The sequence below is a fragment of the Oryctolagus cuniculus genome, chromosome 3, assembly GCF_964237555.1.
Source record: "Oryctolagus cuniculus chromosome 3, mOryCun1.1, whole genome shotgun sequence".
Classification (NCBI taxonomy): domain Eukaryota; kingdom Metazoa; phylum Chordata; class Mammalia; order Lagomorpha; family Leporidae; genus Oryctolagus; species Oryctolagus cuniculus.
Window position 1 is genome coordinate 68,180,010 of NC_091434.1, and position 19,946 is coordinate 68,199,955.

General features: G+C 44.4%; 1 protein-coding gene across 11 annotated transcripts in view; it reads right to left on the reverse strand.

The window, feature by feature from the left end:
* Positions 1 to 19,946, reverse strand: part of RAPGEF4 (Rap guanine nucleotide exchange factor 4) — a 328,804-nt gene that overhangs the window by 114,477 nt on the left and 194,381 nt on the right. For all 11 annotated transcript variants that reach the window (XM_070070679.1, XM_002712290.5, XM_070070683.1 and 8 more), the window contains one exon: positions 19,224 to 19,243. In XM_070070679.1, coding sequence (XP_069926780.1) covers positions 19,224 to 19,243 — 20 coding nt within the window. The remainder of the gene's footprint in view (positions 1 to 19,223; positions 19,244 to 19,946) is intronic.

A 19,946-nucleotide genomic window follows, 5' to 3' on the forward strand; every position in this document is an offset into this window, starting at 1 on the left:
CTGGATCAGCAGTGGAGCAGCCGGAACACAAAACGGTGCCCATTTGGGATGCCGGCAGTGTCGCAGGCAGAGGCTTTACCTGCCAGCCCCAGTAAGGATGAGTTTCAGAAAAAGCCAATCTGAGCATGTTTCTATGTGAACCCTTGGCCAGCTCCCCACTGTTCTCAGAACAAACCCAGACACCTGGACACAAGTAAAGGGTCTTCTCAACCCCATGTCTGCCTGCCTGTCCAGAATCAGCATCCCACTCTCCCCTTCCCCCAGCCGCTCAGAGTGTCCTGCAGTCCCTCCCAAGTTTCCAACACTTTTGTTTTGGATGTTTTGCCCCATCTGTTCCCCTGCCGTTTCCCGAGTTCCAGCCAGCTCTGCCTTCTGCAGACACACTTGCCCCGGCCTCGCCTCTAGGCTTCCGGGGGCTGCGGTGTCCAGGCTGGCACCACCAACTCCAGACGCCACCACTGAGTGCCCAGAACATGGGGTGCTGACATGAGAAGGCGGCACGCAGAGCCTGCCAGGGTTTGAAGAAAAAGGATGCAAGGTCATCATCATAAGGTTTTACATTGGTTACACACAGAAATGAGACTGCTTTAGACATACTGGGTAACGTAGAACATATTAAAATTCATTTCACTTGTGACCTTTGACTTCTTCTACTATAGCGACTGGAAAATTTTAAATTATGGGAGTGGCTTGCATCATATTTCTATAGATGGTACTTTTTTATGTGTTTCTTTTTTTAAAGAGATTTACTTTATTCATTTGAAAGGCAGAGTAACACAGAGAGAGAGAGCGAGAGAGAGCAAGCAATCTTCAGCTGGTTCACTCTCCAAATGGCTGCAATGGCTGGGTTTGGGCCAGGAGCCTGGAGCTCCATCCTGGTTTCCCATGTTGGTGCAAGGGTCCAAGTACAGTGCTCATGTGGGCTGCTGGCATCACAGGTAGAGGCTTAACCCACCATGCCACAACACTAGCCCCGCCAACAGCATTGTTACAGAGGAGTCTGTACTGTGACAACATACGTCACAGCTGCAATTATTCATTTACTGTCTGACATATTTTTTTTTTTTTGCCAGACTATACAATGGAAGAGAGAAATTCACGTTTCTTTTATTCCCTCTGGTACCATGGCTGAAGGCAGCACCTGATGTAGACAATGAACTTGGTGAGATAATGAAGGCTAATTAAAGGTGGGGTTCAGTTGGAAAAAGGGGAGCAGACAAATGCTATTTCCTATAGCTCAAAATGTGAATGTGGCCCTTTAATCTTGGTGTTAGACAGGAAGGGAGACTGTGGTAGCTTTGAGTTTGGGTAAAGGGAATTTTAAAATATACTATCAGAAGTTTCTCGTATTTATTACAATGGATGATAGTTTTTGATACCTAACAAATCATACAAACTGATATGTAGGTCCTATCAATTCCAATCAAAATCCCAGCAAGAGACTTCATACATATCAACAAACTCACTCTACAATTTATGGAAAGTTAAAGGATGTTGGAGAGCTAACACAATACAAAAGAAGAACAAAGTTAGAAAACTCACACTACCCAATTTCGACACTTGTAATAAAACCAGAAGTTAAGACCATGAAACAGCGGTGAAAGAATGTACATTTAGGTGGTATACAAAGGGGGCTGGTGTTATGGTGTAGCAGGTAAAGCTACCACCTGTGATGCTAGCATTCCATATGGGTGCTGGTTCATTTCCCAGCTGTTCTACTTTGATCCTGTTCCCTGCTAATGGCCTGGGAAAAGCACCAAAAGATAACCCAAGTGTTTAGGCCCCCATGCCTATGTGGGAGACCCAGATGAAGCTCCTGGCTCCTGGCTCCAGTCTGGCCCAGCCCTGGCCATTGTGACCATCTGTGGAGTGAACCAGTGGATGGAAGATCTCTTTCTCTCCCCTCCCTCCCTCTCCCTCTCTCTCTCTCTCTCTCTCTCTCTCTCTCTGTAACCCTGACTTTCAAATAAATAACTCAATTTTTTCAGAAAAATAAAATATACAAAGAATTCTTAAAGCAACGAGAAAACAACCCAATTTCAAAAGTGGGCAAAAGATGCCTCAACAAATAAGACAGATGACTGATAGCATAAGAAAAGATTCCTGACATAATACGCTACTAGGAAAATTAAAGTGAGATATCATTGCCTACCTATTAGAATGGCTAATAAAAACAAACAAAAAGCCATCACTACTAATCGCTGGCAAGGATGCAGAACAAAGTAACCTTTATCATTGCTGGAGGGAAAGCAGAATGGGGAGGCCACTTTAGAAGATGAGTCTGGCAGTTTCCCACAAAGGTCCAAGTGTGCAGTGTTATACAATCCAGCAATTGTACTGCTGAGTACTCACCGCGTCGACTGAAAACTTTACGTCCACACGAAACCTGCCCATGAGTGCTACAGCAGTTGCATTCATAATTGCCAAAAGCTGGAAGTGGCCCAGGTGCCCATCCACAGAGGAATGAATAAACTGTGATACATTAATGTACTAGAATACTATTCAGTCATAAAAGAAACAACTGTCGAGTCATGAAAAAAAAAATACTGACTCATAAACACGCATTGCTAGTTCAAGCCGCCAGTCTGAAAAGCCCACTACTACATGATGTCAGCTATATGACATTCGGGAAAAGGCAAAACTATAAAGAGAGTAAAGGAATTAATTGCCATGGCTTCAAAGACGGAGGAGGGTTGGATAGAAGCACAGGGAATGCTTTAGGGCAACGGAACCATTCTGTGTAAGGCTGTAAAGTGCGTGCGTGGCATTTGTCAAAATCCACAGAACTTTACAGCACAAAGAGTGAAACCTCATCTATGCGAAAAATCATTTAGGAGGCTACAGAGTCCCAGGATGGAATACAGACCGTGACCACGTGATCGGTGTGTGGAACAAGCTCTCCGGAGGCAGTGGTGGGGAAGGAGCTGACTTCAGAAATGAGTGGCTCCTGAAAGACCAGAGGCGACAGCACTGTCCATAGCTCTCCCTTCTAGTGGGCAAAGTCTGTTCCTCGTGGGTACTGGCAAACCAGCTGAAGCCACTATCCATGCATGCTGGAATCGGGTGGTTACATAGATGGAAGGTGGTGCAAGGTGATCCGCACTGTTGGGAGGGCAGAGAAGGGGGAGGGGAGATGACCCACAAGGAATGGAGTAGAGTGAGAGGACTCAGTGTGAGCTCATGCTTAGCTGAATCAGATACACATGGGTACATGCACAGTCATGTGTCACACAACGTCTGCGCAACTGACCACACACAGCTGGATCCCCAAGAGCATATCCCCTAGTGACACTGCTGCCCTCTTAGTCTGTTAAGTATACTCTCTGATGTTCATACAATTTCAAAATCATGTAAAGACACACTTCTCAGAAATGTGTATCTGCATTGTTAAGTGACATATGACTGTATCTATAGATATGTGTACATGCACGTTAGCCAAAGGAACACAGGAGCCAACGGAAGGAGCTCCTAGTGCCCAGAGCTAGAAGACCTGGAGCACTAAAATAAATATGATCCCAATAGATTATAACCTAAAGCATAAAGTAAACACTCATGAGTGCATAATTTTATAAATAAATGACCAAAGAAAGAACATGGTAGAAGAAACAAATCTCCCACCAGAAGGATTTCATACAATTTTTGTAGCATTTCCCATCAAGGAGCTGGACCACAACTCTGTAAGGATGGGTTGTGCACAGTGACTTCCTTCCAAAGAGGCCAGTGTGGAAAGGCAGTTGGTGGGGGGAGGGCGTGCCTTACAGTGGAGATACCTTACTCAAGTGATCAAGGTCAAGATCGACATGTATATTTTTTAAATTTTTGTTTGTTGATTTCTTAGAGAATGAGAGAGATCTTCATTCTACTGGATTACTCCTCCAATGCCTGCAAGAAATGGTGCTGGGCCAAGCTGAAGCCAGGAATCTGGAATTCAATCCAGTTCCCAGATATGAATGGCATGGGCCCAAGTAGTAGCGCCACCTGCTGCCTCCCAAGGTGCACATTAGCAGGAAACTGGAATCAGAAATGGAGCTTGGACTCAGACCCAGGTTCTCTGATACGGGATGTGGGCATCTCAGGTTCTACCTTAACAGCACCCCAGACAGCACATGTTCTTGTAAACAGTAGATCTCTGTGGTCTTCCCCCCAGAGTCCACGATCTGAGTTTAATCTTGAGAAAAATATGAGACAAATATCAACTGAGGGATCGTCTACAAAATATATGACAAGTATCCCCCTGAACTGCCAAAGTAATCAAACACAAGGAAGTCTGTGAAATGATCAAAGCCTAAAGGAACCTATGAGAAACTAATGACAAATGCATTGTGCTACCCTGGACGGCATCGTGGCACAGACAATGGACAGGAGGTGAAAATAAAGAAATGCAAGTAAACCACAGGCCTGAGTTAATGATAATATAAGAACGTTGGTTCATTTGAACATGCCCAAAGACAAAGACTTGTCTACCCACGATTCCACAGCCAGTGAACGGAGATGACATAAAGACATCCCAGGGCGAGGTGTTTGCCCTAATGGTTAAGGCACTGGTCAGGACGCTCAAGTCGGCTTATCGGAGTGCCTGGGTTCGATCCTCGGCTCTGGCTCTTCTCTCTGGCTTCCTGCTAAAGCAGATCCTGGGAGGCTCAAGGGACTGGGTTCCTCACACCCACAGGAGAGACCTGGCGTGAATTCCTGGCTCCAGGCTTCAGCTTTTTCTCTCAGTTTTTCTTTCCCTCTCTCTCTTTTGCCCTCTCAGTCTTTCTGCCTCTCAAATAATTTAAAACAACTTTAATATGCAGACATCTCAGATGAAGGAAAATGTGTAGCAAGCACACCTGCTCTACAAGGATTTTTAAAGGAAGTTCTTCAGACAGAAGGGAAATGATACCAGAAGGAAACTCAAAACAGCAGAGCCGAAGGAAAAACAACAGCAAAGTCACCAAAAATAATTCCAGAAATGAAAGGGGATGGCGTGGAAACATTAACAAGGCAGAAACAGCTGTTCTAAAAAAATTACTGCAGAGAAAATTCAGTCCCCAACATGGTTGAGATCATATTAACTATTTTTAAAAAGTCCTTTAAAAAAACTTAATAGAAAAAGACAGGATATGAAAACTTAATAGAAAAAGATATGAAAGCATATCTGATAGAAAAAAGGATATGAGAGTGTATATGATCTACATTTTATTTCTATACTTTAATATCCAAACATACAGAGCTCTGGGTGGTGGCATTTAGGGAAGATCAAATACTTTTATGTTTTCAAATATTCAACATAAGCACTATGAAACTCAAGATCAGAAAAAGATAACCATTATAAAAAAGAGAAATCCCACCATCTCGCTAGACTCATGTTGGATTCCTGGCAGAAACACACCCTGTTAGGCACACAATATAAATTTCAATGACTCATCTGAATGTAAATTTGACTCACAGACTTTAACAACTTAAAATCAAATAGACACAAAAGAAGAGCTTTTGTACTGTTCTAGGGAAAAACTCAGATTGCTTATGTCATAGACTGTCTCAGCACCCACGGCCAAGCAGCTCAAAAGACTTAACAAGATCAAATCTTGTTAATTTCCACATCATCCATGTTAAGAAGACAGTGAAAGAGAACTTATGATTCTGATTGAATGGAATGCATGGAATTTCTCAAGCACAAAGCCTACTGCAATCAAAGCTATTGCAAACTGTGATGTCAACATTATCCTCCTAAGTGCTTCTGTCCGATTTTTTCATAAACACGGGGTGAAGACCAGCCCCAAATGAGCTATAGATTGCATTATGATGTTATCTGAGTACATCAGAGGACTGGCTTTTTAGCAGTCAGCTGAATGTGCAGCCTTGGGGAGGAACAGGGAGCAGCTGCCGTCTCCTTCCTCCATGCTCATAGCTCGCGTCTTCAGAGTGGAGTCCATGCGATTAGTGTGCTCAGGGTCCGATGGATGGGCCCAAGATGCACAGCTGACCAGTGCTGCCCAAGCTTTCTCTGTAGCCGCTGGGGAAGCAGCAGGAACTGCTGGAGGCCACGCTTCCAGGCTTGGAAAGAAACAGTAGGCAATGGACAGCCCTTGGCCCTGCCTGTCCAGGGACAGCTCTACATCTGCCCATCCTGGGCCCCCAGCTTCCTCAGGTGTGTGCCTTTCTGATGGTTTCAAAGGGTTTCTGCCATCTGTCACTCACAAGCCTGGAGTGATGCAGTCACTTGGTAACTGCATTTTGTGAAGAGAGCGAATGGTGGGGGGAAAGGGGGAGTAATAAAACATTCTTTTCTCAGAAATCTTTCCAGCTTCAGTGATATGGGATGGGTGGTGTATATCTTGGTGCTTTGGCACTTAACACCAATCCCTCCTTGTACCGCATTCAGGTATAATTATCTGTCTAGGTGTCTTTCTCCTGCATTAGGCCGTTTGCTCTTTGAAGTCAATAGTTTGTTTCAAGGACCAGGGTATTGCACAATGGGTTAAGCCACAGCCTGTAATATCAATCAGAGCGCCAGTTCAAATCCTGGTTGTTCCACTTCGGATCCAGCTCCCTGCTCATGCATCTGGGAAGGGACTGGCAGATGGCCCAAGTGCTTGGGCTACTGCCAACCACTTGGCAGATCAGGATGGAGCTCCAGGCTCCTGGCTTCAGCCTGGTCCCGGCCTTTCTGGATATCTGGAGAGTGAACCAACAGATGGAATATTTCTTTCTTGTGCTTTCTTTCTCTCTCTCTCTGTCTTTTAAGTAAATAAATACATAAATCTCTAAAAAGGAAATAATTTGTTTTAGGGGATGGGCATTGCAGTGCAGCCAGGTAAGGTGCTGCCCACATCCCATGTCCACCTGCCTGCCTGGGTTTGCGTCCCAGCTCTGCTTCCAATCCTACCTTCCTGCTAATGCACACTCTAGAGGCAGCAGGTGATGGTCCAAGTGTCTGCTGCCCACATAGGAGACTGGGATTGAGTTCTGGCCCCAGCGTTGGCCTGACTGAACCTTGACTGTCACAGGTATTTGGAAAGTGAACCAGTAGATGGAAGATTTCTTTCTCTTTCTTGCTCTGTCACTCTTTCAAATACAATTTTTTTAAATTGCTTTACTGCCAAAGTATAGGTCCTACATGGCACACAATTATTAATAAATGAGAGTTGATTTTAAAAGAATTAAGGAAAAAAATGGTCATTTTTCCTACTATTACAGAATTACCTTCTTCAAACTTTAGTAATTGGAAATCTGAGACAAGGCTCAGAAAATTAATTTAAGGAAAAAAGGGTTATTAACCCATGTAGTAGTGTAAGAACCTGTAAAGAGAATGATTAAACTAATTAAGAAAACAAATTGTTTCAAGCAGTCCACAGCCATTTAAAACCACTGACTCATATAGAAATAATTTGTGGGCTAAACTGCAGACAATATCCCTCTACTTATTCATTAAGTTAGGTCCCTGAGGATGCCTGGTAAGTAACGCTTTGTTAGCCTGTTTCATTTACTGTTTGTACTTGAGACATTCCATAAATCAACCTTGTATTCATTCGAAAGGTGACACCTGTGGTTATGCACAGAGTTTACTTACAAACAGAAATTCTCTTCAGACTCTCCAAACTGTACGAGAGGGCGGGGCAGGTAGCTGGCCTCGCAAGTAGCATGCCAGCAAAGACACCTGTATTGCACAGGCGTGCCTCTGACTCCCAGCTCCAGCTCCCTGCTGACAGAGGCCCTGGGAGGCTGAGGGTGATGGCTCCAGTCACTGAGTTCTGCCACTCCTGGCGGAGACCTGGATGGAGGCCATGGCTCCCAACTTCAGTGCGACATTTGGGGAGTGAACCAGAGGACCGGAGTGCTCTCCCTAGCATTCTCTCTTTCCCTCTCAAATAAATTAAAAGAAAAAAAAAAAAAACCTCGAAAATACAATAGAGGGGCAAAACAAAGCTAAAACCCGTTGCGGAGTTGTGTCTAGTTATTTCAGTTCTTGCACATACGGTCCCATGTCAGTCACACCCCAGGCCTGCTGCTCAGTACAGAGCCCCAGCGTCTATCCATCATCGCTCTCTCGGGTGGCATTTACTGTCTTGGCTGCAGCTGGACACAGGCACACATGTACACATGAAAGTCTAACCCCACCTCATTCCTGGAGGCCCTCTGGAAGAGCGATCTTCCGCTGCGTCTCCTAACCCTCTCTGCCTCCGCCTTCCTCTTCTGAGTTGGTAACGACTGCATCCTTCCATGCGCCCCAATCAGAAACTGGGCTGTCATCCTTGAGGTCTCTCTCCCTCTCCCACCTCCGTGTGGTGCACCGGGAAGCCCGCTGCACGGTACCTTCACAATCAGTCAGAATGCAACACCTTCCACCGCCTCCACTGCGATGAGCCCATCACCCCCGGCTCTCCACGACATACCGCACGGCTTTCCAAGGAGTCAAAGAATTTCCCAGCATTCCTATTTAAAATCATTTCCATTGCCTTCTGCTTAATTATGACAGTGAGTTTTTCTAATGTTTACATTTATCAAGAAGAGGAAGAAAATGGACCCAAACCCCTGTTTAATATATCTATCTACAATAATTCACTTTTAACATTACTTATTTGAAAGGCTGAGAGACAGGCAGAGATAGAGACATCTCCCATCTGCTGGTTTACTCCCCAACCAACCAGGGCTGTGCTAGGAGGCAAGAACCTAATTTGAGTCTCCCACGTGGGTGGCAGGGATCCAACCACATGAGCCATCACCACTGCCTCCCAGGGTGCACATGAGCAGGAAGCTGGCAGACAGAGAGGAGAGCTCAGACTTGGACCCCGGCACTCTCTCATGGGATGTGAGAGACCCAAACAGCAGCTTAAGCACCGCACCAATCACCCAGCCTTTTACTAATTCATTTTTTAAAGGTACCCACCAAGTAACTGAGGAAGTATTTCCAGTAACAACTGACTTTAATGTTAAGTAATTATTCATAGGGATTTATATAATATTTATCTTTTCTTGGCCATTGTATCCAACTACTGTCATAACTTGATCTAGAAAAACTCAGAATAAAGACCTAACGGTCACAATAACTTGTGAAACAGTAAGATTTCCTTGACAACATGATGCTGGCTTATCAACCATGGAGAGTTCATATTTAGAGAGTCAAGATGAGTAAAAAATAATCTGTTTAAGACATTTTTGTGCTTAAGTCTTTGTCACTATATCTGAAGCTATACATTAACTAATACATTGATGGAATGAAAAAAGTCAGCTGGCCTGGAGAAAAATCTATGACACCAGCATAAAATCCCAGGGGGGCAAATAGAATGACAATATAATTGAAAGGCGAAATGAAGTACTATAACATTACCAACTATTAAAGGGCTTGTTTATAAATTTCTGAAATGGCAACAAATCATTTATCAGAACACCTAGCCCCATTCCAGCACAGAGTAAGTACTCTAAGAAAACCTGATGATGAATAGACTCCCTCCTTGGAAAAGTTCATTTAACTTACAGGACTGGAACTCCATACCTGTCAACAGCCTCGCAGGGCAGTGCATTTAGGAAAGACAAAACACCAACAGAATGGAAGACTGTGCATGCGCACATGTGAATGGGTGGAGGAATGAATGAATGAACAGCATTTTTTGCCAATTTGGAGGTTCCCAGGAACCAGGCATTTACTACTACTATTTCCATTTCCATCAAGACATCTGAGCCACAGTAACTAAAATGTCAAGGTTAGACATGCAGGAACAGGAGAATTACCACTAGAGGGAGCCCGCGTGTTTTTCTGAATGCACCAGATCGCAAAGCAAAGGGGAAAAAAGGAAGGAAGCGCACAATACAAAGCTGGGAGGGAGGGAGCGGGCAGCGCAGGCAAAGTGTGAAAGCATATCTTACAGAACGACACCGCCATTCTGGGTTTATGTTCAAATTCCTTTACCAGGCAGTGGGACACTGTGACACTGTGACTCCTATCAAAGGAGAACTGGTTAAACACAATATTTTAAAAAATTCACATACCCTACAATGCGAAGGTCCGGAGTGGACTGCTGTGACAGCATCCATGATTGTCTGCTGTGCGCCAGCCAAGCCAGGCGCCTTCTCCATCTTATCTCAACGCTCCTTCACGCTCTCTCCTGGTCCATCTTTGCCTAAGGTTTGGGCGTGGCTTCTCACTTTGTTTGGGATCAGGCTATCAAATGGCAGCAGGGAAGGAGCACTTGGTGTGACTTGAGATTTTTTCATTCTCCTGTCTGAGCCAAGTTATAAGGACATTAAGAAGAATGACTTTCCATTTGTCATCCTGAAGTCTGCCTGCGACTGAGACTTGGACCAGGTCCTAACAGGAGGCGAGAGGACCTCTGCAAGGCTTTCCAGACCCAGAGCCCCCAGGTCAGCCTCAGCCATGCCCCAAGCTAGAGAAACACACTCCAGTGATGCTGTATAGACAAGCGTGTGGTCTTGTTTAGAACTGAGCTCCAAAAGAGGCTTGATGTAATGTGTCACCTTGGAGAGCAGTTCTACCTGATTCATCCTGTCCTTGTGGTAGGTCGATTTCTTGATGAGGGAACTGAAGCTATGGAGGGAGAGACCTGTTCGGAGTCACTGGCTCTTTCCTTCCTGCCTTCCTTCCTTCTTTCCTTCCTTCCTTCCTTCCTTCCTTCCTTCCTTCCTTCCTTCCTTCCTTCCTTCCAGTCTTTCTTTCTCTCTCTCTCTCTCTTTCTTAAAAGATTTATTTATTTGAAAGACAGAGTTAGAGAGAGAGAGGGAGGGAGAGACAGAGAGAGAGCGAGCTTCCATCTGCTGGTTCACTCCCCAGATGGCCGCGACAGCCAGAGCTGAGCCAGGCTGAAACCAGGAAAGTGGACTAACGCAGATGGGAACCTAAGAAAATAGAGCACCCAAAATAGGTCAAGTTTTTTATTTTAGAGCAGATGACATTAGCTCCAAGAGAGAAATTCCTCCCCTTTGTCCCTGCATTGCTCCTGGTGTGGACTATCCCTCACTCCCTGTGCTAGCAGCCACCCTCCACAGAGCGTCCACTCAGGCAGGTCCTCCGTGTGGCTGCTCCCAACCCCCAGCTGCCTCCCATGGAGAGCTGCCTGGTCCCACCACTGCCTCCACAAAGCAGAAGGCGGGTGCTGAGCACGGCACATGGTAGCTCATGAATGCTCTTGGACACCCGCAGGAGCAGGACACTGTTGTCGTCCTCATGCTCTCCTCGAGGAAACAGAGCGTGGAGTTTCCCTAACTTGTTCGTGTTCCCACACTCAGTACCTGCCAGTGCTGGGAATGGAACTCAAGCCTCCGAAGTTCCTAAATCCTCGCCCTACGGCCCCAGTACACTGACCACACACACGGGCACCCACATGACTTCACTGGGCTTCTCTGTTCAATTCAGGCTCCACCTGCTGGCCAGCTCCCATGCTTTATTTCATTTTCATTTTCATCATCCCATGTAGGACCTGGGAATGATCAATTAAACTGAGGGTTTCAAATAAGTATTCTATGTATGTCTCTGAATCCTACTTTGATGGGAGGAAAATAGAATATAAAGCTGAAGTGAAGAGGATTTCAACATTTACAAAAACTGGCAGTGAGAATCGTGGATCGTATAACTAAAGGTGGTCTCATGCTTTTCTCTTCTGGAAATTTTAAAGAATGGAAGCAGCTATATATGCAGGTACTTCAAAAGGTTCATGGAAAAATGCAATTACAAGATGAGCTTGGGGTGGGTATTTAGCTTAGCAGTTAAGATGCCTGTGTCCCATATCGGAGTCCCCAGGTTTGATAGTCGGCTGCGGATTTTGACTGTAGCTTCCTGCCAATGCAAACCCTGGGAAGCAGCAAGTTGATGGCTCAAGTAATTGGGTTCCTGCTACCCACACAGAAACCTGGATTGAGTTCCTGGCTCCTGTCCCAGCCTAGCCCTGGCCATTGTGGGCATTTGAAGAAGTAAACTAATGGATGAGAGTGTCTCAAATAAATCAATACATACGCTTAAAAATCTTTCAAAAAGGGGTAAATTTCTTTTGGTGCAAAATACTTGAAACCCCTGCATAGTTTTTGAAAATCTGTATGAACCTTTCTGAACACCTTTGATATGCATGGATTTCAAAAACATTTTGCAACAAAATAAACTCATAATTCCATTTCCCACACACTGCGGAAGAATTCTCATGTATATTTATCCATACATGTATACACATATGTCTCTACAGAGACATGTATATGCCTTTATCTATCTATCTATCTATCTATCTATCTATCTATGCCTTTATCTATCATCAATGTGATTTTACCTACAGGTAAAGAAAATGACTACAGCATAATTTACTATCTATGGACTCAGGGGAGCCTGCCTAACACAGAATTGTTGTTAGAAAAGAATCCAAATCCTAAATGACTGTCAACATGAGATTAATTTATCCAATCTGAGCGCACTACAATTTTCTCTCCTATCCATAAGGCATATTTTATAAAGAATTTGGTTTCCATTTCTCAAAACAGGAATAGTAAAAATTCAAATACATCAAAAATAAATGATACTATAAGTCTTATTCTCACAGTTAATAGCAATGACATGCTAGCAGCTCAAGTAACTGGTGCTGCAGATAATTGCCTTCGGTCCAGGAGCCCATTATTTCAGAAGGCAGAAGCGTACTCCCACCCAGCTTTGGAATTAGCACGTGGAACAGGCCGCTAACGCCGCATCATGTCCCTTGCCCCTGCCCACGGTCAGCAGCACAGCCAGAGTCCAGCAGTCTCATCTCAGGGCTGGGACATTCAAAAGGTTTTTTATAATTTATTTTATTTGAAAGGCAGAGAGAGAAAGAGAGAAAGAGAAAGAGAGGGAGGGAGAGAGAAAGAAAGGGAGGGAGAGGGAAAGAGAGAGAAAGAGAAATACATATAGAGAGATCTCTCATCTGTTTTTTCACTTCCAAATGCCTGCACAATCAAGGCTGGGTAACAGCCGAAGCCAGGGGCCAGGAATTCAATACAGGACTCCCCTACAGCCGGCAGGAACCTAATGACTTGAGTCATCAGGACTGCTTTTCAGGGTCTGCACTGCCGGGAAGCAGTGCTGGGTATTGAACCCAAGCACTCCGGTGTGGGATGAGCACCTTCTAAGGCAGAGTCCAGACTGCTAGGCCAACCCCCTAGCCCAGGGCTATACCATTTTGAAGGTGCGAGTAGGGAGAAGCTGTTGGCTACAGAGAGAGAGAAAACCTCACTTCCTTTGTTGTTGCTCTCGCTATCATTATTACTGTTGCCCACCAGATACTGCCTGGGTTCTCTGTGATCAAATTCTGATATCTAAAACATTGAGAAAAATGGCTTCAAAACTCAGCTATAGGTTTGCAATCCTAGAAAACATCCACCTGGGAACATTAAAAAAGTTCCCACAAAATATAAACTTTAAAAATTATAAAGAAACCCAAGTTAGGTCATTAAAACCATCACCAAATGGAATCCGTATTATCATAACAATAATTCTCAAAATACAACAACCCACCACGCCACTGTACCCCAAGACATGTCCTTTCTCCTGGCAAACTCACGGCGAACAGGCCCCAGGAACGAGGCCGGGGACACTCAGACACAGGCAGCACAGGGCCTCGCGGTAACAGGAGGAGCAGGGCTCTAGAGCGCTGCCTAGGTTTGCTCTTTCCAGGAAGGACAGCCACTCGTCACCTAGACCATTCAACCCCAATGCTGCTGCAGAAGCTACAGAGAGACCAGGAGGCCAGTCAGCTTCGGTGACGCAAGAGAGGAACAGGTGGCATGGAAAGAGAGAGAGATCCGGCGAAATGCATAACTCACAAAGACAAAAACAAACATTTCTTCAGAGGCCAGCAAGCTGAACTTGTCCTTGGCACTGCCGTGTGAAGTCGCCAGTGTTTTCCAGGAGGCGGGGCTGAGTAAGTGCCAGCTCCTAGGGCTGTGCTTCCAATTGGCCAGTTCCAGAAATGCATATTTACTAACTCCCAAGACTGGGTACAGAATCTAATCTTCACTTGGGTGATAAGCAATTTGTCCTTCAGAATCAGAACAAGCAGGCTCAGGAGCACACTGTTGTTTTGCCTGCCCCGAAGGCCTCACACCCTGGCTCAACTGCACAAATGTTCCAGAATGGCAGTGGTGCTGGTAAAACCACGTGTCCCCCAGACAAGCCAGGAACTCTGGACCCAGAGCAGTCATTTTTATTTTACTGAACGGAGAGGCAGAGAGACTGGCAGAGAGCCCCACCTGCAGTTCACTCCCCAAATGCCCACAATGGCCAGGGCTGGGCTAGAATGAAGCCAGGAGCTGGGAACTCAATCTAAGTCCCCCAGGTGGGTTTCAGGGGCCCAACCACTTGAGCTGGGTGCGACTCCCCTGCCTTCCAGGGTCTGCATTAGCCGGGGGCTGGAGTCAGGACTTAATCCCGGGGATTCCGATATGAGCTGTGGGAGTCCCAGCTGCATCTCACCACTAGACCAAATGTCCATTTTCCACGTCAATCATTTTCAAAGTGAGTGTTGAACACTACGCTCCCCAGAAAGCTGTTGGTTTGAATTCAGTAAGTGTTCTAAAGCTGCAGTTGACAGGGGATTATTTCAGTTTTTTAAATATTTGAAGAAGATTTGAGAAGACACAATTTCCATTTTCTTCATCTGGCCCTGCATACCCCATGAGAGCCCATCTACGTGGTAAAATATGATGCTGTGAAATAACAGGTGAGAAATATTCTATCCTTAGCAAACAGCAACAGTAAAAAGAAATAAATGTCGTTATATCCCCTCAACATTCCTAAGCTTTTGACCCTAATAGTTACTTACTTATTTTTCTGTTTATCATATTCTATTTCTCATTAAAGAATTCTTACAAACTGTGTAAATTTTTTCCTTACCAGTTACCATTTAAAACCTTACATCTATATAGTAATTTTCAAAACTTATTCTTGACATAAATAATTCATGATTTTCATAAGTTTGAGAAACTCCTACCTTAAATAATATTTGAATGGAACCAGATACACGCATACCTCCAAGCTTGCTTGTTCCTTTTTTTTTTTTTTTTTTTAAAGATTTATTTATATGGGGGCTGGTGCTGTGACCTAGTGGGCCAGGCTTCCACCTGCGGTGCTGGCATTCCATATGGGCGTTGGTTTGTGTCCTGGCTGCTTCTCTTCCATTGCAGCTCTCTGCTTATGGCCTGGGAAAGCAGTGGAAGATGGGGGCAGGGCTTGGGCCCCTGCAACTGTGTGGGAGACCTGGAAGCTGCTTTTGAATCCTGGCTTTGGATCAGCTCAGCTCCAGTCATTGCGGCCATTTGGGGAGTGAGCCGGTGGATGGAAGACCTTTCTCTCTGTCTCTCCCTCTCTTTGTCTGTAATTCTACCTCTCATATAAATAAAATAAAATAAAATAAAATAAAATAAAATATCTCAAATTAAAAATAAATAAAGATTTATTTACATTGTTTCTTTATTTGAAAGGCAGAGCAGCAGAGAGAGACAGAGACATTTTCCATGCATTGGTTCACTCCCCAAATGGCACAATAGCCAGGTCTGAGCCAGGCCCAAGAACGGAGCCAGGAACTCCATCTGGGTCTTCCACATGGGTGGCAGGGGCTCAATACTTGGGCCATTTTCCGCTGCCTTCGCAGGTGAATTAGCAAGAAGCTGGATCGAAACTGGAGCAGCTAGGACTCAAACTGGTACTCTGATGTGGGATGCCAACATCACTGGTGGTGGCTTGACCCACTGCACCGCAACACCAGCCTCAATCACTGTTCCAGCTCTTGGGGAATATCTCTGAGCTCTGAAACATTTGCGATTTATATTAAAACAGCACTCTTCAGTATTTAGCAAGAAGCTGGCTAAGCATGCTATCAATATTATGGGAGTCTTCACAAAGTTCCTGGAAGATGCATATTGTGAAAAAACTGCTTAAATTTCAAAATTTCTGAATCAAAATAAACTGATCTTTTAATTTCACTTTGTCACAAACTTCTTGTAAGAACCCTGATTACTGCCTGAAAAATAAGGCCTCCAAAGATCCATTTGGAAACAAAATGCTTATAAATCAAAAAATGGGACTATTTTGTAAAATCTCTCTGAGCTTATTTCTCTGGCTCCCTCCATTCTGAGGAAGGAAAGTATAACCTTCCAAAACAATAAAAGTTCACAGCAGTTGTCCGCTCAAAAAGATGGCGCACAATAGGCAACAACATCTACATAAGTAGCAAAAATTACACACAAGCCCAGAACTTAAAAGGGCACCTACTATAAAGCTTTCTTGTAATTGTGATTTTCAACTTCAGTGTACAGATGGTCAATTGGGAATGGCACATGCAGAACAGGGGGAAAAAACTGTAGCTTAAACGGAGCAAAGAGGAGAATCTCTAACAACTCAACCACCCTGGGAGTGAGCATTCACCTAGAGGGTAAGACACCATGTCCCACATCAGAGTGCCTTGGTTCAATGCTGGGCTCAGGTTCCTGACCCCTGCTTCCTGCCAACACAGATCCTGGGGAGCAGCAGTGGTGGCTCAAGTAACTGGGTTCCTGCCACCTATGTGAGAGACCTGGACTGAGCTCCTGGCTTCTACTTTCAGCCCTAGACCAGCTTGGGTTTAGCCCCTGCTACTGTGGGCATTTGAGGAGTGGAGCTGTGGATGGGAGTGTTTCTTTCTCTCTCTCTCTCTCAAATCCAGGCCCAAGCAATCACAGCTCTACCAAAATTGTCTATTTGCTTTATCAGCTCCATGTTTATTTCTCTACTGCTTTTCTTAATTACTTTATAGTTTCTAACACTAAATGACTTTCCCATCAATACAGCAAATAACTGCTGGCCCATTTGTATATACAAAAGAGTATCTCAAGAAAGGATAGCTCTTTTTTATGCAACATAAAGCTAAGTCTAGAAATAAAAATGTAGCTTGCAAAGCAGCTAAAAACACCATGAACTGATGTTGCATATTTGATCAAAGTTAAATGTGGTGATTAACAAAATTTGAGCGGAACCTGGAAAGGAAAAAAATCTTTCCATAAAGGATGTTTGGACACTGAAACAGCAGTCTAAGCACTTTTATTTAAGTGCACAGGCATATCATTGTTATTTGGAAACATAAGGAGAATATAAAATTGCTCAGCATGTAATTAAAGAAGATAAAGAATAAAAGAAATCATAACATGACTTGTCTCTTCTAAAGGAAAAGTTTTCAATTAACACCACTTTAAGCCTCTTGAGCTTCTTTTTATCTTTCTAGAGCTTTGGCTCTGCTCATGAATGTCTTTCATCTCACTTGCTTCTCTTTGATTGGCACTAGAGAGCTTTCCTAACAGCACGTGGTGAGCTACTGCCACTTGCTTTGCTAATAGAGAACAAGTGTGCTTTCCTGATTGTTGGTCAACCGACCTAGAACGGCCCCAACAAATACAAATAAGCACAGGCTACTACCAATAGAAGGACACAGCCTGACCAGTCCTCCAAGTCTTTCAGAGCAGCCTGTTGTTAACAGCTCGTTGTACCAGATGTTCCGCAAACTCCAAATTCCTCTTTTGTCATGAAGTGAGCACATGGTGCCAGCTGTTAGGCCCTCTGCTTGGAGTCGCGTGCCTGTTGTCGCACCGCAGGGGAGCCAACTAAAGGTCACAGAGTGCCTGGGAGAACCAGAGCTTCCTTTTGAAGTCTAGAACATCTTCATCCTCCCAGGGTTTGGCACATTCTGTGGGCACTCCATGTCACCAACAGCCACTTGATGAGAGAGCACAAGCCCCTTTCATCATTTTTATTTGGCTAATGATCTCTGAATTATTTGTTAAGGCATGAGTGTGTGGGGCTATCCGTGTCTAAAATGGTAGCAGGATCAGTGGTTTGCTTTAGACTAAAAAGCCTGTTGCTTTCGAATCTTCAAGAACCATTGTAATCATACCTAAAGCTATGCAAAACACACCAACAATTTTTGAACAGCCCAAGATTGATGGCAAGGTTCACTGAAGAAAGGGATTTTAAGGAGAGCTGTAAAAGGCAAAAGGACAGTTCCTTTGTGGAGTGTAGGCTGTTATCAGAGAAGAGAAGACAGCTAGGAAATGTTAGAAGGCTTGAGAAAACACAGCAAGGAGAGTCCTAACATTTATTGAGCCCTGTTGTATTTGTCGCCATGCTTTCCACAAATTATTTCATTCAATTTTCATAACAGCCTTTTAAGGTGGTCTTGATAAAGATGCAATAAGGATGTTTAGAAAAACCAAAGAGCTTGTGCATGCCCCCAGCTAGGGAGAAAAACTCTTGGCTGAACAAAATGCTGCAAGATTTTGGTGTGACGTTTGAAGTGGCATCGCTAGGCCTCGGCCCCAGGTTTGCCATGGTGTCGCCGTGGGCCAGACTCCCAGCAAGCACTGTAGAAGCAACACTATGAAAAGAGGATGGCCTCTAAGGACAGACAGCCCCATCTCCAGCGATGGCTACAGAAATCGCCTGCATTCACTGAAGACAGTGTATCTGCCTGTAGGCCCAGGACAGAGAGCAGGGAAAGAAGAGTGACAAGTGTCACACTGTTCCTTGGACACAGCTATCAAGGAGCACAACGACAAAGTGGTACACCTGAGAGCCACCTGAGCACCACTCGAGACCACTCACCACACACTTCCATCATCAGCCCTTTCCTGTCGTCTAAGTTCAGGTTCTAGTTAATAGAAGTCACATTATTATTTGCATGCAAAAATACACCACTGAACCACTACCAGGCTTCCAAAGCATGGTTGGCACCCTTTCTTGGTAAAGCTATTTTCCCCAACCTCCCACTTTGTCACCTGTTTTCCCCAAACAATTATAGCAAGTAATTATTTTCAGTTTCCAAAGAGAAATGTTGATTCTAGTGCACTTGGATATAATTACACAAATTCATCAACTGACCTTGAATTTCACAGTCTGTACTCCTACCAAGAAGAAACAATGAGCTTTTCCCCATGCTGTGAAGTTAGATTTGTTCTACCACATGGACATGATGGGAAAAAGGAAACACTTAGAAATTGTACCATTTGCCCCTGGAATGACCCTTCTTCAAGACTAAATATCACAGGCATGTCATGGCCATGTCAGAGCATTCACCCTCTCCCATCCATATTTCAAAACGACTCACCAAAGATGCCAGCAAAAGATTAAAAAAATATTTATTGCTTTGTTGAATGTGGTTCAAGAACTCTCTTTGCTGGTAGAGGTACCGTGATTACATTTTACCTTATGACAGATTTTAGAAGCTAGGCAGAGAGGAGCTACTCACGTTCTCCTTGTCAGGAATTCCTAGAGGAAAAAGACAGAGAGAAAGGTCGTGAATTGTAAGCTCAACCTGTAAAATGGAACAGAAGTCCTTTGCTGCCCCAACCCAAGTAACATTTTAGTGTTTTTAAGTTGTGTTTCCATAAGAACTTAAATAATGTTACTCAGAGAAATAATACAACAGATCAAAATCTGTAATGTAAATCAATCAATGGATGACGAGCAGGGCTATGTGCCCAGAAAAATAAAATTCATGTTTGTTTTGCTTCTTGGCCACTTGCTTTGCTTTCCCAGAGGTGAAACCCAGCACAGATTGATTTACTCAATGTGAGCAACTCATTCTAACGGTTTGGACTCCAGAACACTCAGAATTTCAGACATATCAACTCTGAAGCACCTCCCACTCTCCAGCGACTTGAACCTAGAGACAAGGGACACATAAAAGCTATCACAACACATCTTCCATGTTGAGCAAAGCAACCTCCTGCCGATTCAAGGCAGGCCTGGGCCGGCCGGTGGCTCCTTCCAGGGCTATCTCACTTTTCTTAGTGAGAAAGTTCATTACTCATCATGTGATCATTTGCCGACAAGCATTTCCTGTGCATCTATCACAGGCAGCCCCCATTTCTTGTCGCTTCCTTTGGAGCTGCGACCCCAGATGACATGGGAGGGATGCACACCAAAAGGTTCACAGCTCCAACAGAGCTTAATGTCCCTAGTGCAGCAG